The sequence below is a fragment of the Rhodamnia argentea genome, chromosome 4, assembly GCF_020921035.1.
Source record: "Rhodamnia argentea isolate NSW1041297 chromosome 4, ASM2092103v1, whole genome shotgun sequence".
In the NCBI taxonomy this organism is placed as follows: domain Eukaryota; kingdom Viridiplantae; phylum Streptophyta; class Magnoliopsida; order Myrtales; family Myrtaceae; genus Rhodamnia; species Rhodamnia argentea.
Genome location: NC_063153.1, coordinates 26,627,413 through 26,653,942, shown reverse-complemented (window position 1 = coordinate 26,653,942; position 26,530 = coordinate 26,627,413). Strand labels below are relative to the sequence as shown.

Sequence of the window (26,530 nt, the reverse complement as noted above, 5' to 3'; positions counted from 1 at the left end):
TTGAATTGTTCGCCGTTGAGGATATTGTCATCTTGATGAGAAGGGAATTTTGAGCAAGAAATGGCCTCAATCTCTTTTGTTCCCTATAAGTAAGAATCAACATTCATCAACACTATTTATATACAATTGAAGAAAATCTAATGTCATTGTTCATATCTCTATTAACATGCATTCCTTAGAGACTAGCAAAAGGAACATATGATTCCTTCCTTGGCCAATAACCTGTATTTATAAAGGCTAACAAAGTGAAGGATGTCTACTTAGATTTTGAAATTGGCCATAAGTACTTGGATTATATGTTTGTATAATTGGCCATCGGATTCGTAACTAATTATGAGTAGCTAAACTTGTGGTAGTATTTATATATTATATTCCGACTTTGATTTCGACTTAATGAACCCAACAAAAATACTGAAATAATTGCACCGAGTAATGTACCTTTTAAGTTGTAAAAGTTAGCTATACCAATTTATTCAGATATAAAATATACAGCATATTCATTTTTCATGTGGTTAGTTTAGCTTATTTCATGATGTAATACAAAACACACAATAAATAGACATTGGCTTTGACATTGCTAACATATCAATCGGTTCTCGAGATTCTAAACAGGTTGCAAATTGGAAAGACAAAACAAGTGTGTAGTTTTTTTAGCAACCATTTTGAATAAACTAAATGATGGATTCATAGTAATAGAGTGAAAACTATTATTAATTTCATAAATACAATAATCACATGCTTTAATTATAGGAAAAAATAGAATTTCAGTAGATATCTCTGGGACTTTCTGTGTTATTTATGTCTATAAATGTTCCTGTTCTACCATGTGAATTTTGGTAAAAAAGTAGTTCCTAACCTGATGTAACATATAATAGAATTTTATGATTTATATATCGCAAGTATTTATTAGCCACAGTTGCATAGTCAAGTTATTCATTGCACGTGTGAAGGATGTATCCCAATCAATTGCATAAATTCATATTTTTTTCAATGCATTCTACCCCTATCGACTATCTAACAAATTTGAAAGTAAACTTAGTAAAGTACACTTTGTGTAAGAAGAATCTCAGATAAACTGCAATACTTACTAAGAGAGAGCAACCTCATACTTTCTTTGTTCACTAGAGCAAGCATTAAGTAGAGGACCAACATCACTCGAGCAGAAGAACATGGACTAAGGGAGCAAAAGAAGAGAAACTATTACCTCTTTTTCCTTTAGCACTTTCAAAGCTTCCTCGGAGTTCCATAACCTGCTACAACACTGCGGTTTATTCTCATTCCCCTCACAGACGATCCACCTACCAAGGTCTCTCACTTGGTCATGCATTATGAGCTCATGATCATTTCCAACTTTTATTAGTGACCGAAGTCTCAATACTTCAATTCCCACTGCGAAAAAGTTACATGCGTCCCACATGTAGGATGCAATTCTCTCGTCGGTGCCAATGAAAAAACAAGCGATATCTAAAAAAATTTGCTTTTCCCCGGGCGATAGTGCATTGTAACTTATCTTTAACTTTTCTTGCACTCCCTCATCAGGGATTTTCTGTAACTTCTTTATCGTGCGTGTCCATGTTTCCTGCTTGGCTCCCAACAAAAATGAACCTAAGACCTCGAGAGCTAAAGGAAGCCCTCCGGTGGTGGACACAACTTTATCAGTGAGCTCCTTAAATTCACTTGGAGGCGAGTCCCTTAAGAACGCATGTCTACTAAACAGAATCGTAGAGTTATTCCTACCCATTCCCTCAAGTTCATACGGGTAGTCCCCCCTGGCCTTGTCAATAATACTCATGTTTCGGGTGGTAATAATGATGATACTTCCCAAAGAAAACCAACTTCGATTTCCGGCCAAAGCCTTCACGTCATGATCCTCATACACATCATCAAGAAGGAAGAGAACTTTCTTACCGTTAATGTTGGATGAGAGGAACCTAATCCCTTCGTCCCTAGTAGAAACTTTATAATCCTGCTCCAGTGTAACAGAGATCAATTTATTCTGCAAGTGCTCAATACCATCACCCTCACATGATTTCCTAACATCAGGAATGAAGCAACGATACTTAAATCGATTGGAGAGCTCGTTGTAGAACTTTTTAGCAAGAGTAGTCTTACCAATGCCTCCCATTCCATGGATGACAAAAAAAAGGGTGGCACTGGAATTATTATTTACAACTTCCATAAGCTTCTTCACATGACTATCAATTCCGATCAAATTCTCAGGAATATCCAACTCAAACTTTTTCTTCAGCTCGAGTAACACTTGGTCGAGAACAGAATCTATCACTGCTGCTTCAGACCTGTCAAATGTGACAGGAGTTCAAATACACGGCAATGTCAATCTTATATTGTCTAATTAATGATAAAGCAATAAGAAACAATTGAAAAATCGGAAATCTTAAAGAATTTTTTTTTTTTGGCCAACAACTCCAGATATTATCTTATACGCTAAGATTAAAGCAAGGAATGGTGGTGGCTGCTTCGCATGGCGTGCCCCACTCCAATTAATACTCTTGCCAAAATATTTTGAGCCAGAAGAAACTTGAGTGTGTTGCTAATGACATCATGAATATTACATGGACCATGAATTTGAATTGAATTTTAACCTTGATTGTTTGTCAAAGATATTAGGGATGATGCGGACATGACAATAAAAACTTCCTATAGCGTTTGAATAGGCAAAAATCCTATAAATAATCGTCGTAGCTACCAATGACATATTTCTTTTGTAAAAATCATTTATAGCGACTAATTAACGACATTAATGATGTAACAAGCGAAAGGGATCCAAACAGTAAAATCTATAATTAGGTTGGTCAATGTCATTAAAATAAAAAAAAAATCAAAAGACAATAACTTATGGAACTCATGCATCGCAGGTGATGATCAGAACAACCGTAAACACCCACACAGATAAAAAGAAAGTAGAGAATAATTCGGTGAAAAGATGAAGTACCCAGTGACTTCTCGTCCTTTCAAGCCACCGACTTCTTTGAGGGCATCCTCCCATTTCTTCAAAATCGTTGGGTCGAAATTCCTCTTACGCAAACGCGTGTTATGACCACAAAATGCCTCTCCAAACTTGCCGATTTGATGTCGCACGTCAGCGGGTGCCACTTTGTAGAATATAGGCAACACTATAGTCTCGGGGTTATTCTTCTTGCACTTCATTATTTGAGCCAGCTCATCCAAGCACCAACTGCTCGTACCATAATTCTCGGAGAGAATGGGGATCAAGATCTTACTGTTCTTGATGGCCGCCAAAAGATCTGGGCCGATCTTCTCGCCCTGGCGGAGCTCCACATCGTCCCTGAAAGGGTGAGTTTTGGCAAAGCAGAGCCTATTGTAGAGGTGACCGGCGAAGCCATTTCGAGTATCTGGGCCCCTAAAGCTCAAGAAAATATCGTAGCTGTTTCCGGTCGTCGTCGCGGTTGACGAACTAGACGAACCATTAGTAGTCTCCTTCGGAGACGAACTAGATCCACCGGAATTAGTTCCGGTCGGCGCAGTCACCGAACCAGATCCACCAGTATCGGCATCTTCTTCATTTTTACGCACGCTAGTTTTCTTCTTATTGAGGAAACTGAAGGCGAGCACGGAGAGAAGGACGGGTGCCACGAGCACCGCGAAAGAATGCCCAAAAATGGGACGATGCATCTCGTCCCTGCTCTGTCTCTGCCCTTGATTTTTGCTCTCAAGCCCGACGGAGAAGAAAACCAGAATGCCTCTCGGGAAACACGAGATGCCTGCCCAGGACGAAGACAATATGCGAGGAATAACGATGCAGAAGCTACGGAGAGAAAGAAAGCCAAATGTTGTAGACAAGTGCTGTTGAAATTTCAACGCAGTTACAATGTTGGGGTTTGTTGGAGAAGATGAAAAATGATGGAGAGTGAGAGAGAGAGACAAATAAGAAGGAAAAGATAAGGCCAGCTTCAATTAAAATTTGTTTTTTTTTCCTTGAAAAAGAAACGAGAATTTGTACGGTACATATTTTCATAAATCTATTTATTAACTTGCTAAATGTTATATTATGATTCGGTGATATCACTTAATATATCAATTTAAATATGTTCATTACTGTTGCTTGTATATAATCTCTACCTTTCTATCAAACTTCAAACGATGGAGAGCGCGTGCTTACTCGGTCAAAGCGAACATCTTTTTTTAACAGAATCGGAAGAAAATCCAAATACTACTAACAATTATAATAAGAAGAGTCATTAAACAAAATCAGTTACGTAAAAACATAAAATCATGTAAGTGGACAAATTCTCATTGAAAATTCCACAGAAAATATTGAAATTGTGGTGTTGAATCATTTCTCAAATGCTGCTGGCCAAAAAAGAATCATTTATTAGGGAGACTATCAAAATAATTAACCCATCGATTTGATGGCTCCTACCACAAAATCATTTCTCGTGGAAAAGAAATTTGCAAAAGTGATAATGAAAAGGATATAATGCATTATATATATATATATATATATGTGTGTGTGTGTGTGGTGGGTCATCCTAATGTGGAAAAGAAGACCTGCCAATGTTTTTTAGCGTGCTTTTCTATAATGTCGGCTAGATTTTAGTCAAAAGATTCCCTTCCCGAAAGGAAAAAAATCATGACTATGCTTTGCGGTGGTAAGAAATTACCGCTTATTGTCCCATGTTATAAGGATTTTCTTCTCATAGTTAAATTTAGGGTTAATATAAAAAAAATTTGAAAGTGATATATTTATGATAAATTTAATCTAAATTATAATTTATCATAAGAAATCCTAAATTGATACACTCGTTATAAACCTATGCCCAAGCTAATTTTTTTATCGTAAAAAATCCTAAATTGACTATAAACTATTTTTTGACAATAAAAAATTCTAAAATAATATACCTATAATAAATTTAGCCTCAATCAGTTTCCTTTGTTTGGATTAAATACTATGAAAAATTCCAAACCGACACATGTGTAATAAACAGAGGATAAAAATTTCAAATTGGTGCATCCGTCAATTGCTACGTGCTATTCAACTCATCAATTCGAGGTAAAATTGAACGATAATCAATAAAGGGTATATTTATCACATATGCACCAGTCTAGGGTAAATTTATAAGAAATATACTACTTTAGATTTTTGATGGCCAATAAAATATCGTAATTATTTTCGATTATCGCAGCCGACAAACTAAATGAACCATTAGTAGTCTCTATCGGAGACGAACTAGATCCACCGGAATTAGCTCCCGTCGACGCGGTCACCAAACCAGATCCACCACCAGGATCAACATCATTGGCATTTCTAAGCTCACTGAGTTTGCGTTTCTTAATGGGAAGATGCATTCCGTTTTTGGCTTTCAAGCCAGATGGAGAAGAAAACCAGAAAGTCTCTGAGGAAAAACTGAAATGCCTCCTGGTTGCCCACTTACTTGTCTCTTCGTTGGTTTGACTTATATAAACCGAAGCCAGCTGTCAATTCATTGACCAGGAACAGTAATCACGCGCTTATGGTCGTTTTTGTCTTCGTGCGTGGAAACAAGAAAGATAAGGGTGGGGCCTGAACTGCACGTGACGAGCAATGAGTGGCGGTCGCACATTTTATAAAATTTATGCTTTTTTTTTTCTCTTAAAAAAGAAACGAGAACCGTTCAAATTTCCACGCTTGTACGGTCACATATTTTCATAAAATCTATTTATTAACTTGCTAAATGTTATATCGTGATTTGGTGGTATCAATTAATATATATTAATTTTATTATATTTATTACAGTTGTTTGTATATAATATCTACCTTTTTATCAAATTCTAAATAACACCGATACGGACATGAGACACGTGACACGATACGATACGCGACACGTCATTTCTAAAAAATAATAAATTTCGATACGGTGAGACACGTTGTATAAGATATATTTTTATATGTGTGTGTTAAGGAAAAATTATTTTTTTGGGCATGCGACAATCTTAAGATATTTTTAAGAAAAATTCATATTTTTTAGAATTTGCCTTACTTTTTAGAATTCTAAATAAAAATATTCATTAATTTCCCTCTCTTGACCTCACCCCCGACAAGTCTAGTCAACATTAAGTTATATTGCCTTGCAAGTTGTATGGACTGGACACATGACCCGATTGCCAGGGTTGTTGTGGTTGGTGATGCAGCGTATCAAAAAGCAAAGATAGAGGGGGGAAGAGAGAGTGAAGTGAATGTGCCGCTGAGCTGTTTTCCCGTGCATCACGCGATCAGACTACAACTCCCCAGACCTAACTTTTATTCTCGCATTAAACTCCCTCTGGTCCAGTCATCTTTTTCCCCCCATTCCTGCGTTCTTCGTATCGCGTGTCCTTTTTTTTTTTTTTTTGATTACCAAGACCATAACTACAGTTTATACACTACACCGGCAACTGCATATCAGAATTTTCTTTCACAAAATTTGAATTTGGCTTCTCGTACTCATGCCTTACTTTTCAAACTCTTCGGCTTCGAAAGACTAGAATTTCAGCTGTTTGCTTTTTCTAACATGTATATTAACAAGCCCCTACTAAGCATGGTAAGTGGGTCGTCCCTGCCCACACGAACTGGCCAAATTGATACGCCTACAATAAGTTTACTCAAAATTATTTTTTTTTCATTTATCTATAGTAAATTTATTGAAAATTGGTACACTTGTGATAAAATTACCCTCCGTTGATTTTTGTTCCATTTTATTGTCGAATTATTGAGTCGGATAATATGTGGCAATTGACGGGTGTACGTTTTTTCCCTTCCGTTTATTACGGGTATATCGAGTTTGGGATTTTTTTTCCGTAATGTTAACCCAAATTAATTGATATTAATGAAGGATAAATTTGTCATAAATGTATCATTTTAGGACTTTTTTGATAGTTAAAAAAATAATTTGGAGTAAATTTATTACATGTATACTAGTTTAAGATTTCTTGCGATAAAAAAATTAATTTGGATGTAGATGTATCACAAAAGTATTAATTTAATTTTTTTATGATAAAAAATTATTAAATATAAATTTATCACATATATATCAATTTGATTTTTTTTTTGGAGCATTAATCCTAAATTTAGCAATGAAAAGAAAAATCCTTGTAAAATGGGACAAGGCGAGGGCAAAGGAGCAACGGCGAATAATTTATTGCCACTGCAAAACATTGTCAGTGATTTTTTGGCCTTTCGAGAAGGGGGATCATTTGACTAAAATCTAGCCGACATCATAGAAAAGGAGGCAAAAAAGCATTGGCAGGTCTTCTTTTCCACATTAGGATGGGATGACCCACCTTCTTTTTCTTTTCTTTTTTCTCTTTTTTTCTCTTTATTTCCTTTTCATTATCACCTTTTGCAAAATTCTTTTCTTTTTTCTATTTGGTCGAAATGCAAATTTTCTTTGACACAAGAAATGGTTTTATGGTAGGAGCCATCAAATCGATGGGTTAATTATTTTGGTAGTTTCCCTCATAAATGATTCTTGAAAAAATTTTAAAAAAAGGCTTCAAGTGCCTTCATTTGCCTCAAAAAAGGACTTGAAGTGAAACCTATTTCAAATAATAATATGAAGTACCTTCTTTATTTCAAAAAAGGGCATAATCGGAGACATTTTAGTCTTTTCACATTTTTTAATTTATTTCCTTTTATTTCTTTTTCCTTTATTCTTTCCTTTTTCCATATTTTCTCTTCCCCTTGCCGGGTACCGTGTGCTGGCCTCATTGGTGGTTGCAAGATCTCGCCTCGCCCAACGCAAACAAGGGTCGACCTTGCTGCCGCTGGCGAGGGAGCCCTCACCACCCTTGCCCAATCTGGTGACCGACAAACATTCTCTCTCCCAAACACCACAAAGAGAGACTTATATTCTATCTTAGCAATGCCGATTAATGATGGAGCAGAAGAGAGACAAAAAAAGAATGAAAATTTTAGTTCATGTCCACGTTGTTGACATGTGGCAATATATATAATTGGCTGTCAACAAAAATTTTGTGCCACATCAGCCTATAAGCTGGTACTAAACAACCGCTGAATATTTTCTCAAGAACTTGAGGTAGAAGATGAACAAAGAGAAAGAGGGATAATCTAGAATCTAGGGGAGAATCATGAAGGTCGTTAGTTCTGATCTTGTAGTCAACGCGTCGGTGGAAAATCAGCAACATTATACAATCGTGGCCAGCAAGCATGATGACCATTTTGGTGGGCCCTCTTGGATGATGGTTTTCATCACTTTTTTTTTTTTTTTTAACGGCTAGAACAAAATGAAAGTTCGCTGGAGTAACGTGTAATAATCGAAAAGTTTAGGGGCAATTATGCATTACCTTTGACGGTAATGAGGACAACTGCAGCAGCAGCAACTTTGATATCAACTGAAAGTTCACGGGAATTAAGCTCATTATCTGCCTGACTTCTTTATATAAGACTTGCTGAAGCTTTCCTACATTAAACTGATGGAAGCCCAGGATGTTCAATAGCTAGTTCATCCGTTTTTGTTCGACTCTGCTGAGACTAGAAACTACTTAGAAGCTAGCTATGAAGCACCTGCAGAGATGAGCAAGGAGACACTTCAACATCGATTTCTTACACGAAGGCTCAAGACCATTTGATATCGGCAACATGACCGTCCATCCATGTCGAACAGCTCCCAACAGTAGTGCTCCAACAGAAGGAATCATCGTAATAAGTAGATCTGAAAAATCCCCATTTAATAACCGAAGCGCAGCATTGAGGAACTCCAGGGCATCCCACAGTGGATAATGAGGCAGTGTATGTCTTGATCAGTTGATTCCTTGTAGTCTGGAACAAACTATATCCGGGCAGGCTTTGGTATGAATGGCATAAGAGGAGTGCCATGGTCAATCGGTCTGGGCCCTATTGACGCCTTTGAGTTTGGAACCAGATCGATTGGACCGTAATCCTCTGGATTTGCTTTCCCAGTGCTCTCCTTCTCCGAAGTGCTAGGACTATGCCCATCTTCCTGCAATTCGATGTAACAGCACAACTTCATAACTGTCTTGCGCTAGTCAAGAACTCAATTGAGGCGTTCTAATGGAAAAGGAAGAGATTATTAATTTATTAAAGCTTTCGGCTGCGCAATTAACTCAGGCGATGTACCTTCAGCTTCCGGCATGTTTTCCTCTCTGTTGGCCAAACTGCAGGGGCCAGCAAAATTAACTCCATCTGCAATTGAAAAGTGTCAGCTGTGGATCAGTGACCCAAGCTCGCAAAGTACATCAAAGCGTATGAAAAGATTTGTGCTGCAAAGGTTCTGGTGAGTGGCACGATTTATCTCGTTGGAGAGATTCGTCATGCTTGACTAATGCCATGCTCTAGGGATATTTTTGCTTCAGTAATGAAAAGAAGCGATTCGCTCTTCCATCGCATGACGATTCAAATGTCACAGTTGATATTCCTGATATGACCAAGACATTTGTTTTTTCATGATACTGGTAGAAAAGAACCGTCCCGACCGAAACAGGATCGGTTATAGAACATTCCCTAGTTGTGAACGCCACATGTAATGTACTCTTTGTTGTTATTCCGAGACAGCTGCATGACATCCAAACGATCGGAAAGTCTTTTCGGGGACCGTAGAATCACCCTAGCCCAGTTAATTAGTCTAGAGTTCTGTTTTTTTTTTTTTTTTTTTTTGCTATTAAGAGGACGAGTTATCAACAATTCGAGTCCCAAAAGAAATCAAAAAGGGCGGGACATTGAGAGTAAAAGTCCCCCGAAATTAGTAAGTCCGGAAACACGAAGAATCGGAGCAAGAACCCCCAAGAAAGATATACCGTAGTATCTCTGTTTATGGTATAGGTCTAGGAAAGTCAAAGCCGCCCGACCAGGACGGCTAAGGGTGCGCATGAAATCACTTCTGATTTCTCATTTCTCCGCCAGAGGCCCATCCGCGAGAGAAATGTGTTTGATAAAAATCTGATCGAAGCGAAAATCCGTTTGGTAAAAAAATTGACTTATAGTAGGATTTTTCACTTATGGCAAAATTTTTTACTTCTAACAAGATTTTCGGCCAATTTTGAGAAGTAAAAAATTTTAACTTCTCGGCTCCGGAATCATTTCTTGGACTACACCTGCCTTCGCCGGCCATCGCCCACCCACCGCCGCCGCCGCAGCCGCCCACCGTCGGTCGCCCACCGCCGCCGCCGCCCACCGCCTAGCACCGCTGCGACCTCCACCGCCGCTGCTGGCTGCCCACCATCGCCCGACCGCCGCCCCGCCGGCCGCCCACCGCTGTCGGCCACCAACCACCGCCGCCGCCAACCGCCGACCATCGCCGCCGCCGCCGACCACCTCCGTCGCCGAGCACCGCTGCCGCCGACGGCCACCAACAATGCCAACCGCCGCCAACCACCGCAGCCGTCGACAACCGCCACCGCCACCGCCACCGCCGACCATTGCCGCGGCCGTCGACCACCGCCGCCGCCGACGGCCGCCACCACCGACCACCATCGCCGCCACCGACCATTGCCGCCGTCGACCATTGCTGCCGAAAATTTTGTTAATAATGTTTCAAAAATAGAAATTTTCAACTGTTACCAAACGAATTTTTCTGATTAGAAGTAAATCTGGAGCAGTAGTAGAAAAATCAACTTCTACTTTTGAGAAGAAGTAGAGAAATCGATTTCTAATCAGAAGTTGATTTCTTGGTCAGAAGTGATTTCATACGCACCCTAAGTATTCATGTAGATGTTAGTCTGATCCTTTGATTTGTAATTTATCATTTATGAAATTGCAGGTGTTTTGCAATGAAAACTGAAGCACTTTAGAATGAAAATCTGCTGAAATTGTTCGGTGAGAAAAATTAATGTCCTACAACGTCTAAACAAGCTTGGCTTGTTAGCGGGGAATGGGGATAGAGCATTGTCTATAACACCAAAAGATTGGGCGAACATAAGGAGCAACTGCACTTCCGTTCAAATATCAAACGTACTCCCAAGCATAAAAGGCTGTTGATGCCCACATCTTAAACACTTGGAGAAAATATATACAGCAAACTCCATGTCTTGATCTTAAATTGAAGAGTATCATACCATTGAAAGGTACTAGAACATATCAGACTTCCAACTTTTTAAACTGCTATCGCCGGTCGATTTACCTCTTTTTTCGGAGATCCCGTTGATCCGCTACTTCCAATGTCCTTCATTCACCGACTTAATTGGGGGACAAGTTTCATCCTCTTTCTGTTTCTCTCACTTCTTGTTCATACTGTTTCCTTTTGCAGCTTGACGAGAGAGATGCGTATTTTCAAATCTTTACATAACAACTCGTTTACTACCATAAAGCTGATCCTCTAATCCCACTGAAGTGATAAATATGTGAGATGCGCAATCCACCTTCATAGCATTGACCACAACATTGTTGATATCTCTCGGTAGATAAATGACTCGTGTGCCTGCCCATCCAGGCTATTAAGAACCAAAAAATGCTCTAGTTAATATGGTTCTTGTAATCATTCAAGTGCATACTATGTTTCTTAACAGTAAGGTTAAAAGTACCTTCGCGTGGTGGCATCCTTATGACGCATCTCGGTGACAAGTTGGTTGGTTTCTCTTTGTCCGACTATCTCTCCATCCTGTTCACTTAAGAAAATAAATTCAGAAAAAAAGAATGACGCAAACAGAGACGAGAAACACATAATGAATGAACCCTACCTTTTTCTCTTGTTTCAACGGACAATTTCTTGAGTCGTGGCCTCTCTTGAAGCACAAATGGCATGTGATTTCTATACCTATCCATTTGTAGATCTTCCTCTGTTATCCTTACCTATTTAGGCCTACCAGGCATAATCCGAGGCGTTGGTGCCACCAAAGGTTCTCCATCACTGGAAGGCCAAATGAGTGAACGGTGCACCTTGTTAGCTGATGCCAAATGAGAGAACTGATTATTAGACCTATTGTCAGTTCACATAGTATCCAATTTGATACAAAGGAAGCTGTATTCGACAGACAACATTTCAAGGAGAAAAAAAGAGAAAAAACCACGGGCAATTCGTAGGATTACTGGACTCTGGTGACCATGTTCTTCACACCAGAAACATTTTCAAGCTTGGTATCAACAGCAACTTCTATCATTCTGACAGCAAATATGACAACAGCTTAACAAAGTAAGAACCTCTGAGTTCTTTATTGACCCAACAAAATTTAGCAGCCAATCATCGAATAGCTTCCTCTTTAGCATGATGACCATAACCTGAATCACAAACAACTCTCTTTCAATGAGGACTCCAAAAGACCTCCATGCAGTGCCAATTGTGATACCAAATTGAAATACAATCATCCAAATTATTGGGCACCATATCAAACTAATTGGCTAGACTTTCAGTATTTAAAAAACCTCTTAACAGACGGTTTCAGGTCTGCGATGGTTCTGTCGATTGTAATTACCACAATGTGGGATAAAAATAGGCAAGCATCCTCTGCCTTTCCAAGGATACACTGTCAGCGTTCGGAGAAGTCCAATAAACATCGAGCTCCTGATCCTTAAGCGACTTTTTTTCCTATTAGAAGTGCATTTTGAAAGCTCCTGATCCTTAAACATCGAGCTCCTGATCATTTAGCATTTCTTGACATATATGATTACCTTTGGCAGTATTGTGGTTGTTACTTGTGCAAAACCAGTATTAATTGTCTTGGGGTTAACTGATCAGGGTCTACAGAAGATGACCGGAGAAGAAATTTGGCCCTCGGGTGTATCTAGAGGTAATGGTGACGATAATGGGGCAAATTCTTCGGGTTCTGATGCAGAGTACATGAAGCTTCCTCTGTTTGCTCTCCCCATTACCGCTAATCCTACTTTCTTTCTGAGCTTGCACCTGAAGCTTCTTATGAATCATAGCGTGTCCAAAATTAGTTTGTTGAGCTTAATCAGGAGAAAAGTGCAGAAAATGCAAGCGTTTTGGCGCAACCTAACATCGCCATAGATAACTGCTCAAAGAATGATATGGGATTCCACACTAGCCAAGAAGCTCCATCAAGAGAGAGTCACTACTTGCGTTGTGCTAAAGATGATCAAGCTGTTGAGCTGCTTGTTTGCAAGGGTGCAGATACGAGGACCCCTCAGGATAACCAAAGTGGTAATCTTCACACTGGCAGGATTCGCATTGCTAGTGCTGTAGATGGTGATGAGGTTGGGCAGATGCAGGAAGGGCAAGGAAATTACGCAGCATCAGAAAAAAAAGTCAAGTCCTTTGCAGAGGATCACAAATGGTGCTTGGCCTTCTTTGAATGGTATTAAGATAGATATTCCCCATTGTAATGAGAGCGAAAAGCCTGTTGATGATGGATTGCTGCGCAGTTTGCTGCCTACTGATATGGCTTGCGGTATGAATGGCAGCCTCGTCCTGAGTCCCAATCCCACCGCACCAAGAAGCGTGCATCGGAGTAGAAGTAGTTCATTTTATGGACACTTCTCATGCGGTTGGTCAGATGCAAAATCTGATGGTTCCCTAAATAGTTTTGGCCACGGACCAAAGAAGCCACGAACACATGTTACTTACTCATATCCTTCTGGGGTTTCAGGTTCAAGCTCAAAGCCGCAGCGGAGAACAATTCCTCACAAACGAATCAGGAGACCCAATGAAAAGAGGGCCTCAGATGTCGCCCAAGTTTCTCAAAGAAATTGGGAGTCATTATCTTGTCATGCGAACTTGTTAATTATAGTGGGGGACAGAGGATGGAGAGAGAGTGGGGCAGAGGTGGTAGTTGAACTTGTTGAGAATGAGTGGAACCTTGCAGTAAAGTTTCAGGAACCACAAAATTTTCTCATAAAGCACATCAGTTTCTGCAGCCCGGGTCCACTAACAGGTATACACATGCCATGATGTGGCGAGGAGGGAAAGAGTGAACACTTGAATTTTCAGACAGAAGTCAATGGCCTCTTTTCAAAGAGATGCATGAAGAGTCTTGCAACCGGAACTTCCGTGCTGCATCGGTAAAAAACATTAAGATTCCTGGTGTCCGCGTGGTTGAATTTTACGATGATAATGGAATGGAGCTATCGTTTCGCAGTCCTGCTATCAACTTCCAGCAAGTTGAAATAGACATTGAAATGGCCTTGAATCCATCTCGTGTCCTTTATGACATGGATAGTGACGATTTCTGTTAATCCACCATCGGGAACGATTTCTGTCACTCGGTTTTTCCAGATAAACGTTTCCATGTTGAGATGCTCGTTTTTGTTTTAATTTGGCGTTCAGAATTGCAAGGATTGTTGGGGGGACCTGTTGGTATGTGATTGCTTTGTTCCTCTCTTCCATGCCTGTTTCAGAATTGTGCTATGGAATTTCGTCTGTTTGGAAATATCTGGTTTTTCGGGATTTTCCATTTTCATTCTTGCATAATTGTTAGGTAAGAAAATTAATGTCCAGCTTCTTACACCAACTGATTAGGCAAAAATAAGGCCAACTGCACTTCTTTCCAAGTATCAGACGTACTCCCAAACACAAAAAAACTGTTGCACAGATTGCTTGTGGTCTTAACAGCATCATTCCCACATCTTAAAACACTTGCAGAAAATATAAACAACACACTCCGTCTCTTGATCTTACCAACAAAAGGTACTACAACATATCAGACTTCCAACTCTTCAAACAGCTAATCCCGGTCGATTTTCCTCTTTCTTGGAGATCTTATTGATCCAACACTTCTACTGTCCAAATGCTCCACTTCTCATTTCCATTTTTCTGGCTCCTTGTTCATACTGTCTTCCTTTTGCTGCTGGACGAAAGAGATGCATGCGTTCAATTTACATAACAAATTTGTTTACTGCCGAAAAGTTGTACCTCCAATCCCACTGTAGCGATAAATATGCGAGATGCCCTTTCTACCTTCTTAGCATTGACCACAACATTGTCGGTATTTTTTAGAAGAGGAATGACTCGATTGCCTTCCCATCCATGCTATTAATAACCAAACAATGCTCAAGTTAAAATGGCTCTTATAATCGTTCAAATGGATAGTCGGTTACTAAAAAGTAAGGTTAAAAGTACCTTTTGAGTGGTGGCATTATTAGGATGCCTCTCTGAGACAAGTGGATTGGTTTCCCTTTGTCTGTCTGACTATCTATTAATCCTCTCCACTTGCGAAAGTAAACTGAGAAAATAATGACACACACAGAGACTAGAAACACCGAATGAAAAGAAACTCACAGTTTTCTTTTGTTTCAATGGACAATTTTTGAGTTGTGCACTTGCTTGAAGCACAAATTGGCTTGTAATTTCTGTGCCTTGTCTCGACACGTCGAATCCATTTTCAGATTCTCCTTCTTCTGTTATCCTTTTCTCTTTAGGTCTACCAGGCATAGTCCAAGGCATTGGTGCCAGCAAAAGTTCTCCATCACTGGAAGGCCAAATGAGTGAACTGATTTTTAGACCTCCTATTGTGAGTACACTCAGTTTTCGATTTGATATAATGCAAGCTGCAATAGAAGCACAACAAATAACATTTCAAGGAGAAAAGAAAACATGGGCAATTCGTGGAATCAAGGCAGGTCATCAAAAGTATAAGAACAGGAAGTGCACCAAGCTAAACTAATCATAGTGCAACTGGGTTGATAAGCAATCTGAGCACACAAAGATTGCTACAGTTACCGACAAGGGACAGCAAAAATCAACCTTGTAAAACTTTGATCCCAAGACTTCTAACCGCAGTGGGTACAACCAATCCAAGCCCACTTTGACAGCAGCTTCCCAGGGTAAGAACCTCTAAGTTCTTCATTGACCGAAACAAAGTTTAGTAGCCAAACATCGAAAAGCTTCCAATTTAGCATGAAGATCCTAACTTGAATCACAAACGACTCCCTTTGAACAAAGACTCCAAAAGACCTACATGCAGGTGCCAATTATGATGCCAAATTGAAATAAATTCATCCTAATTATTGCGCACTATATCAAACTAAATTGGCTAGACTTTCAGTATTTCGAAAACCTCTTAACGGACAGTTTCAGCTCTGCTTCTGTGATCATAATCAGGGCAATGTGGGACAAAAATAAGCGAACATCCTTTACCTTTCCAAGGTTGCACCGTCAGCATTTGGAGCAGTCCAAGAAACATCGAGGTCCTGATGGCTTTGTTTCCTTTTAGAAGTGCCTTTCAAAAGCTGTTTCGGTTGCATCAGCATTTATACCACGACCAGTGGAATAATGTCCAAATCCTGCCAGTGAATCAAATGAGATCAATCTAGCAATTAACATCAGCAAACTACTAATGATACCCCAAAATTTACAGATCTTGGTGAGTCAAACTCAATATTAATTTTCTTCAACTCTTCAAATCCAACTGGCAGGCATCTAACATCATCAAGCGCAGGAACTTTGATCAAATTAGCATAGTGAATTCAGCTTAAGTTGCTTGCTGTGGTGGAATATAGTAAGATACTTTCCATTATCATAATGTGCTATTTACATATCCGATGGAGCTTCCGGAAACGCTTCCCGTGCTTTTCTTTTCAGCAAGTAAATGCGCTAATAAGAGCTTATGTATAACATAAGAGATTATTTCACAGTGCACTCAATTATGTCAGAAGACATTCTCGTTCATGCACGCCATCCTGATTTCACTCGAAAGTTCAGGTAAATGACAGATGGCATTATTATCTCCACAAAATTTAACAAGTTCTTTGGGCTAATCTTATTTGCCTTGGATTCATAGTCAGCAAAATTCGAGTTACAAGTTTCTCGACTGATCCAAAAAATTCACAATGGTTTTGCTTCTGGTCTGTTTCCTACTTTATTCACAACCAATACAATTACCTGAATCAGCCAATGCGAACAATTTTGTGAGATAAAATGTGTGGAACACAATGGTTGGACAAATCTCAACCCCATTAATTCATTCTTAGGCATACCTTAGACATGCAGCCATGAACTGCGTGGTGTGCACAGAGCAAACTAAAACCTCGCATCGGAAGGACTCCACATAGTGTCCTTCATGTACCAATTCTCATCCTAGACAATTACCTTTGGCATGCTATCAAATTCCTGTATGCATCAGTTTTTATTCAACAATTCTGTCATTCCAGAATCAATCAAACACAGAGAATCATTATTTTTCTTCATAGGATGAAGAATCTTACCTGAAGACTAATGACAAACGATGCACTTAGAAGGCCTTTTGATCTATATCATTTACTGGCATGAGGAGCAGAAACATTTTGCCAAAGTACACACATTAACTTCAATGAACATCGCCTTCAGATTCCCTGAATTCAAGTAAGAACACTAACACTTTCAACCAGGAAGTACTAATAAGGTCATCATTGTTAATAGAAACAGCAAACAGGAAATATATCGGAAAATTGGACAATAGATCTCGAAAGAGAAAAGGTAACTTACCCGCTAAGGATATATGGATCATCTCAACATTCGACTCTAACACCTGTCGTCTTCTCAAAATTGACGCGTACTCAAGGATATCTATCTCTTCCAAGGACTCCAACGTATCGAGGCCTTGAATTTCAACCAAGCTTTTGCAATTTGTAGCTTTGAATACCTTCAGACCCTTGGATTTTGAAAGGTTCAGCCTCTCAATTGAAGCGCATGCTGAGATATCTATCTCTTCCAAGGACTCCAACGTATCGAGGCCTTGAATTTCAACCAAGCTTTTGCAGTTTGTAGCTTTGAATACCTTCGGACCCTTGGATTTTGAAAGGTTCAGCCTCTCAATTGAAGCGCATGCTGAGATATCTATCTCTTCCAAGGACTTCAACGTATCGAGGCCTTGAATTTCAACCAAGCTTTTGCAGTCCGTAGCTTTGAATACCTTCGGACCCTTGGATTTTGAAAGGTTCGGCCTCTCAATTGAAGCGCATGCAGAGATATCTATCTCTTCCAAGGACTCCAACGTATCGAGGCCTTGAATTTCAACCAAGCTTTGGCAGTATGAAGCTTTGAATATCTTCAGACCCTTGGATTTTGAAAGGTTTAGCCTCTCAATTGAAACACACAAAGAGATATCTATCTCTTCCAAGGACTCCAACGTATCGAGGCCTTGAATTTCAACCAAGCTTTTGCAGTCTCTAGCTTTGAACACCTTCAGACCCTTGGATTTTGAAAGGTTCAGCCTCTCAATTGAAGCGCATGCAAAGATATGTATCTCTTCCAAGGACTCCAACGTATCGAGGCCTTGAATTTCAACCAAGCTTTGGCAGCATGAAGCTTTGAATATCTTCGGACCCTTGGATTTTGAAAGGTTTAGCCTCTCAATTGAAACGCAGAAAGAGATATCTATCACTTCCAAGGGCTCCAATGCATCGAGGCCTTGAATTTCAACCAAGTTCATGCATAATGTAACTGCTAATTTCTTTAGACTCTTGGATTTTGGAAGGTCAAGCCTTTTAATTGAAGGACAAAAGGAGATTACGAAGCTTTCCAAATAAAGCAATTCGTCAAGACCTCGAATTTCAAGTATATTTTCGCAGTACTCGACACTTAATGTCCTCGGATGGTTAAATTGTAAAATGTCCAGTGTTTTCATGAGCTTGCACCCGCAAATTGCCAAGATTTCCAATTCAAAGGGAGCGTGTAGGCATCTTTCTAGTTGTGTTGATGGTTGCTCCCGGATGCACTCTAGAAATTCGCATCCATCAAGTCGTACCTCCTTGAGATGGGTCAGGTTGGAAAGTGAAGGCAATGTGCGACTTCGACAGGTGACATACAAAAATGTTAGGCTGGAAGGAAGCGCCGGCAGCGATTGGAGGTTCCGGCAATGACCAAAATTAAGGCGTTGCAGGGAAGAAATATTACAGATGCCTTCTGGAATTACTCCTCCCAGTTCAAAGCAATTTGAAGCATTTAAATCTCGGAGCTTTCTCGGCCTTCCAATGCCATCGGGTAATTCTTTTATCCGAGTGCCACTAATATCCAGAATTTCTAGATTCTGCAGATCCCCTATGCTCTCTGGTAATTCTTCTATTCTAGATTGCTTTAGAATGAGTTGCTCCAGTGCTTCTAATTTACCCACTTCTGCTGGAAGCCTCTTGAGCCTCACACATTTCGTCAAGTCCAAGCGTACCGGACTCTTCATTTTTCCAATCGAAGAGTCAATTTGCTTTAGATTCCGACAAAATCTGAGGAGAAAAACCTCTAAATTCTCAAAATGTGAGAGGAAGGAAGTTCTCCTTAAGAACGTACAACGTTGAAGGTCGAGATATTTTAGCTTCCTTGCCACCTGATAAGGAATATTATAATCGTGGAGAGGTTAGCCTAGAGTGAATATGATTCAACCGAAAGGAAAAGGAAACGAAAAATAGACTTGTTCTTCTACCTTACCTTGATGGAACTCCATCCTGGCCATCCATCCGATAAATTGCTATAGGACAAATCGAGTACAACTAATTCCTTTGCATCAAAATTGTTTGCTTCAAAAGTTGAGGGACAATTCCACCATCGAAGCCATTTTAAATTCTTAGTTGAGTTCTTAAAATCTCCAATAAGATGTGCCCAACTCGCGTCAAGGAACCTCGGGTTCTTTAATTTCTTGAATTGTTCGCCGTAGAGGATATTGTCATCTTGATGAGAAGGGAATTTTGAGCAAGAAATGGCCTCAATCTTTCTTGTTCCCTATAAGTAAGAATCAACATTCATCAACACTATTTATATACAATTGAAGAAAATCTGATGTCATTGTTCATATCTCTATTAACATCCATCGGTGTCTTTAGAGACTAGCAAAGGGAACATACGATTCCTTCCCTTGACCAATAACCTGTATAGGCTAACAAAGTGGGGGATGTCTACATAGATTTTGAAATTGGCCATAAGTACTGGGATCTTAAAGAAAATTATGATGTTCTCTTATTTCGTGCTTTATTTTGTTCTGAATAATAGTTTATAGTTTCTTATGCATATCATGAACATATTTTTACACTTTGGCCCAATGGCTCATATGTAAAACTTAACAACTTGTTAACGCTCTTCTTTCTTGTAATGTAGTTTCATTACTATACTAGTTAGCAATACACAGGATTTAAGTAAATTACACTGCAAAATCGAAAGTTGATTTGATCAATTCTAATAGAAATATATTTTCTCTCTCTATAATTTTCACATTAGATATCCAAATGAACTATAATCACATAAAAGACATGGTTATTGTAACAATTATGACAATTGCGAAAAACAATTATAAAGTCAGTTTCTTTTCCCTTTTTCTTATGTATACTTTTCGTGTATATTACTTGACTTTGCTGCTTACAGTTAAGATACTATGTACTCGTTTTTGTCTTGCCATTAGATTCATAACTAAATATGAGCAATTGTGATAGAAGTTATATTTATATTTCCGATGTGATTTTGATTTTATTAATAGTAACTTGAAATATAAATTATAATTATGCTCTCTACCATTTTTAGCATCAAAAGTCAATTTAAATTTTCAAGTATGATAAACAATCGTTATTGAATAACTTTGCTTTAATTTAAAATAATTTATTATGAAACATGCAAAGTTATTTAGGATTATGAAATTTGAAGCTAGTCTAGGCTTCATGGAATAGCTATGAGTTCCTTGGGCCCTGTTCTCGATTTTGGGAGAACAGCTATTTCTAATCCATTTTTAAATCTATGGAGCGAATAATTTCTTCATCAGAAGAGATTAGAAATATTTTTAATCCAAATGTGCAGAAAGCTTTCACCAAACAAAATCACTCATGCATGGGAAATTAAGAAGTAGTACATGAAATTTCACGGATTTCTAAATCCATGTCGATTTCTCGGAACCAGTGATCTGTTTATTGTAATCCACAATGTTGTGCAAGATTTCATGGAGAATGACATGATTAGTGGAGAAGGAATTAGATCTCAACACCGGAAAGGAATCCAAGAGAAGAGGAGCTATAACAAAAGGAAGCAACTTCCAAGAGAAGCAATCATGCTCAAATTAGTCATTTCCCTGATTAACTTCTCTCTTAAAATATAAAGAAATCCTATCTGCCATTAAGATTCTTTGTCTTCAAATGTGTAATTTCTTAATCTTCTGTATTCGGTCGACCGACAGAGTTTCAGAATACTCATGGCCAAATCTCAAAAACAAGCCCGACCTTTTGTACTGGGTGCAAAAGTAATTAGGGGTGATTGGCTCTGGGATAGGACCGACCGTTTCAGTTCAGTTTTCGTGTGGTCCAAAGGTGAATTATTAATAGGGGTGAGAAACATGAACTTTAGTTTTAATATATTAATTAGAAATTAGGTTTACATTTTAGAAATAAGAATAAGTAAAAAATAATCGATCCAGTCTAGGCGGCATTTTTTTAATTATAAAAGTTGATTGCACTTTTAGATAGCGCATGAACATAACTTTTTATACAGACTACTGTTAAAAAGCAGTTATTGTTTACGGTGGCATAGTCAAGTAATTTGTTGCATGTGTCAAGGACGTGACCCAATGAATTATATAAAGTCAAATTTTTGCAATGTCAAATACCCTATCAAGTATCTAATAAATTTTAAAGTACCTCGTTCTTGGAAAAAACTTCATATTGTACACTTGTGTAAGAAAAGTCTCAAATAAGCTGCAATACTTATTAAGAAAGAGCGACCTCCTACTTTCTAATCACGTCAATAAAAAGGCATGAAGACAAAAACATTAGAACGTTCTCTGGTCACTAGGGCAAGCACTAAGCAGAGGACCAACATCACTTTGACAGTGGACACGGACTAATGGGGGCAAAAGAAGAGAAACAGTTACCTCATCTTCCTCTAGCACTTTCATGACTTCCTTCGAGTCCCGTAACCTGCTGTGATTTCGAGGCTCCCTCTCATCTTCTTGGCGGACGATTTCTAGACCAAAATCTCGCAATTGGTCATGCATTCCGAGCTTATAATCCTCTCCAACTTTAATTAGCGACCTTAATTTTAGTACTTCAATTCCCTTCTTTGGGTAAAAGTCGCAAGCATCCCACATGTAGGATGCGATTCTCAGGTCGTTGTCAATGAAAAAACAAGCGATATCCAAAAATATCTATTTCTGTCCCTCCTCTAATGCGTCAGAATCGATCTTTAACCTTTTTTGCACTTCCTTATCTGGGACATTTCTTAACTGTTTTATCGTATCTTCCCATACTCCTCGCGGTTTATCGCACAAAAATGAACCTAAAACTTTAAGAGATAAGGGAAGCCTTCCGGTGGTGGACACAACTTCATCGGTGAGTTTCTGAAATTCACTTGGAGAAGCGTCATTTCGAAACGCATGTCTACTAAACAGAATCAAAGAACTATCCTCATCCAAAACCTGGTGGTCATGTTTATAGTCCACACGTGCTTTGTCAAGAATACTCTCGTCTCTCGTGGTAATAATGATCACACTTCCCGAAGAAAACCAATCACGCTTTCCGGCCAAATCCTCCAAGTGAGAATCAGCATCCACGTCATCGAGGAGAATCAGCACTTTCTTATCTTTAAAGCGGGATGAGACGAGCTTAATCCCTTCATCCCTATTACGAACTAGATTTTCTTCCTTCAGTATATCATGGATCAACTGATCATGCAAGCGCTCAACGCCATTCTTATATTTCTCCCTAATATCAGCAATGAAGCTACGATACTCAAATTGATTCAAGAGCTGGTTATAGATGGTTTTAGCAATAGTTGTCTTACCAATGCCTCCCATTCTGTGGATACCAACAAACAGGGTGGCATGAGAATTATTACGCACGGATTTCATAACCTCCTCCACTTGACTACCAATTCCGACCAAATTCTCGGGAATATCCAACTCAAACTTTCTAATCAGCTCGCTCAACACTTCTCGAACAACCGATGTCACCAACTCTCCTTCGGGCCCGTCGGATGTCACAAGAGTTCAAGTACATTGCAACAAGAATTCTATATTGCTAATTTAATGAGAATAGAGAAGTAAATAAATCTAGGCATAAATTGAACAACTCTTAAGAATGATATATTATCTTATATGCTAATACTAAACTGGGAATGCCTCATACCATTATTAGACCAACATTATGTATTGAACAGGAAGAAACTTGAGGTATGGCTAATGAATTCTGAATATTGTACATGTCATGGATTGATATTGTGTTTTACGCTGGTTGCTTCCAAAGATATTCGTATGACGAGGGTGTGACTTTGAGAACTTTCTAGAGCGGTTGACTAAGCAAAAATCCAATAAGTCAGAGTCTTACGAGAGTTCAGCCATCAGTCAATAAACAAGTCATAATTTTTTATACAAGAGGAATTCAATTGAGGGGTTTTCTCTTTATTTGCGCAATTGTACACGCTTGCAAGATTCTAGGCGTTTTTTTAGATAACATGGGTACGTTATTTTCCATATCACTGTTTATGTTCTATGATTTTAGTCAATCTGATATTGATTTTATTGGAAAGTAGAAGAGTAATTTTTCCCCAAAATGACAACAACGCTTCAATTTATGTAGATGTATGAGATAGAAATTATGTGTTGATCTTGAAGATAGGAAAATGCATTGAAAAGTTACAAACAAATAATAAAGTTAATATTTTTTTCCTTTTGGGTTAATATCATGGAAAACCCCAAATCGGTATACTTGTAACAAATTTACCCCAAATTATTTTTTTGACCACAAAAAATCCCAAAATAGTACACCTGTGACAAATTTATCCTCCATTAATTTTCATTAAATTTAACTGTCAAATTGCTGATTTGGTGACACGTGATAGTTGACAGGCATACCAATATGGGGTTTTGACCCTCTGTTTCACGGGTTTATCAATTTGAGATTTTTAATGATATTAAATCAATTTAACGGGGAGTGAATTTGTCACATGTGTATCAGTTTGAGGTATTTCGTGATCAAAAGAATTAGTTTATGGTAAATTTGTCACAAATATACCAGTTTATGATTTTTAGTGGTCAAAAAATAGTTCGGGGTAAATTTGTCACAGATGTACCAGTTTGGGATTTTTCGTGGTCAAAAAAATAGTTTGAGGTAAATTTGTCACGGGTGTACCAGTTTAGGATTTTTCATGGTATTAACCCTTTCCTTTTTTATATTTACAATAATCATATATAACCAATCAGATATTTCTTTTGTATACGAGCTCCAAATTGGAACCACCAATAAGTTGCACTATTGATCTCAAATAAATCTGAAATTAGAAAAGTTTGCCTTGAAGATTAACATTGTTTGTACTTTTTTCTTTGGTCGAAACGTAGTTTATACTTTAAAAAATAAAATATTAAAAAAATATTTGGATATAACAATAAAAATTCATCTGAAAAATCTTATATTACTGAAGCGAACGGGGTCCTTACCCAGTGGCGCAGTGTCCTTTCAAGGAGCTGACTTCTTCGAGTGCTTCCTTCCATTTCTTCAATATCGTTGAGTCGAATCCCTCCCTTTTACACAAACGCCTCTCACGCTTACGAAATTTATCTCCAAAACTCCCAAGTAGATGTCCCACGTCAGATGGTTCCACTTTGTAGAATATCGGCAACACTATAGTCTCCTTGTTCTTTTTCTTGCACTTCATTATTTGAACTAATTCATCCAGGCACCAACTGCTCGTACTATAATTCTCAGAAAGAATGGGAATCAGGAACTTACTGTTCTTGATGGCCGCAAAGAGCTCGGCGATCTTCTTGCCTCGGCGGAGCTCCTCATTGTCTCTGAAAGTCTGGATCCTAGCATCGACAAGCCCATGATATAGGTGATCGGTGAAGCCATGACGAGTATCTCGACCGCTAAAGCTCAAAAACACCTCGTAGGAGTCTCCAGACGGTGGGGTCGACGAACTAGATGCACCATCGGCAGTTTCTGTCGGAATTGAACCAGATCCACCGGAATTAGTTCCCATCGGGGTAGTCGACGAAGCAGATGTGTCAGTATTAGGATCTTCCGCATCTCCACGCACGCTAGCTTTCTTCTTGTTGAGAAAATAGAACGCGATCCCAGGGAGAAGGATCAAGGCCACGACCTCGGCAAAAGAATGCCCAAAAATGAGACGATCCATTTTGGCTTTGCTCCGACTCAGCCCTCGATTTTTTGCTTTCAAGTCTGACGGAGAAGAAAACCAGAACGCCTCTCACGAAACAGAGATGCCTTCTCGTCGCCCATTGTCTCTTCCTTCGATTGATTTATACAGTCGAACCAGTCGGCAATGACAACACGAGAAAATATTAGGTGCTCCTGAAGTGCCACGTCATCTCTAACACCTCATTCAATGAACGACACGTGTTCAGCGGGGCCCACATTTCCGATTTTTTTAAAATTTGTTTTCTCTCACATTTTTCTTTCCATAAACACCCCCACGGCCCTCTCTCTCTCTCTCTCTCCAAGTATCTGCAAAAAGAAGAAGAAGATGAAGATTACGAGGAAAATGAATGCGAAGAATAAGCAAAACCAGAAGCATTTCCAACGATGGCGACGGCCCACTCTCTCCCTCTTCAAGTGACAGGATCCCTCACCTTCATCTTTTATTTTTTTATTTTCGTGACCGAATCTGTGGCCAGCGGCAAGGGAGCCGGCAGCGAGGGAGTGGGCGGCGAGGGAGCCGGTGGCAAGGGAGCCGCGGGCTGAGCCATTGAGATCGCGGGAGGCAAGGCCGAGTACTTGAATAGAGATTAGAAGAGAGAGATCAGGGGCGGCGAGAAGAGATTTTGCAAAAACTTGGAGAGAGAAAGTGGGCCGTGAGCTGCAAACGGGCGCGAGGACCGCCGCCTCGACCTCTCCGCCCCGCGTCCTCGCCGCCCGCGATCTCGGCCGCTCAGCTCGCGGCTCTCTCGTCGCCCGCCGCAGACGGGTGCAAGGTCGCTTCAGCCGCGATGAGTGGCGATCTCGAACGCGAAGCTCGCCCTCAACCACATCTTGACCCCCCCGCCGCCTCCACCTCGGCCCCCCCGCCGCCGTGTCCTCGCCGCCCGCGATTTCGGCGGCTCAGCCCGCGGCTCCCTTGCGGCTGGCTGTTGGTTGAAGATGTGAAGATGAAGGTGAGGGGACTGATTAGTGTGAAGGAGGCTTTGCTCCCGGAGGGTGTCCTGGGTGGCCCGCCGTAGGCGGCGGTTGCCCCCCTCTCCGGTCGACGGCGGCGCCTATGATTTCACCGCCCAGAAATGCCGTCCTACGTTTTGCAGAAACTTGGAGAGAGAGGGGGGTGGCTGTGGGGGTGTTTACGGAAAGAAAAATGTGAGAGAAAAATAGATTTTTAAAAATTTGAAATGTGGGTTTCGCTGGACACGTGTCGATCATTAAATGGGGTATCTTAAAGATGACGTGGCACTCCAGGAGCACCCAATATTTTCTCGTGAGAGCACACCCAAGAAGTCAAACTTGTCAAGCTACATATAAAAATTAGTAATTCAGTCATCGGGAAGAGAAACCCACGAGGTGAGAGTCGTTCCCTCCGCGTGGCGGAAATCTGAATGCACTGGAGAATCCAAGGCGATACCTGTCCAGGAAGAAGACACATGCCAGGTAGTTTCGCAACTTACTAGGAATGCAAATTCTAGATGACAGACAAGCGCGGTTCAAATTTAATAATATAAGATATGAATTGAACAATTTTAATAGCAAGTGGAAAGTTCAAGATTCTCTTGAGTATCAAGCTAA

General features: G+C 39.7%; 2 protein-coding genes and 1 long non-coding RNA gene across 3 annotated transcripts in view; 1 reads left to right on the top strand and 2 right to left on the bottom strand.

The window, feature by feature from the left end:
* LOC115754015 (disease resistance protein L6-like) overlaps window positions 1-26,530 on the bottom strand; it is a 183,939-nt gene that overhangs the window by 17,166 nt on the left and 140,243 nt on the right. The window lies entirely within an intron of this gene.
* LOC115733304 (TMV resistance protein N-like) lies at window positions 59-22,622 on the bottom strand. Its single transcript, XM_048277077.1, has 2 exons — window positions 21,679-22,622; window positions 59-83 (listed from the first exon to the last, which is right to left on the bottom strand). The coding sequence occupies exon 1, from the start codon at window positions 22,597-22,599 to the stop codon at window positions 21,952-21,954; it is 648 nt and encodes a 215-aa protein (XP_048133034.1). The 5' UTR covers window positions 22,600-22,622; the 3' UTR covers window positions 59-83; window positions 21,679-21,951.
* LOC125314553 lies at window positions 3,215-24,900 on the top strand. The gene is made up of 3 exons (XR_007198019.1): window positions 3,215-3,408; window positions 5,455-5,456; window positions 24,737-24,900. It is a non-coding gene; the product is annotated as an uncharacterized LOC125314553 (long non-coding RNA).

What these genes read in the sequence shown, in the direction of transcription:
- LOC115733304 (XM_048277077.1), bottom strand. Translation starts at nt 22,599, where the DNA reads ATGGGAGGCATTGGTAAGACAACTATTGCTAAAACCATCTATAACCAG.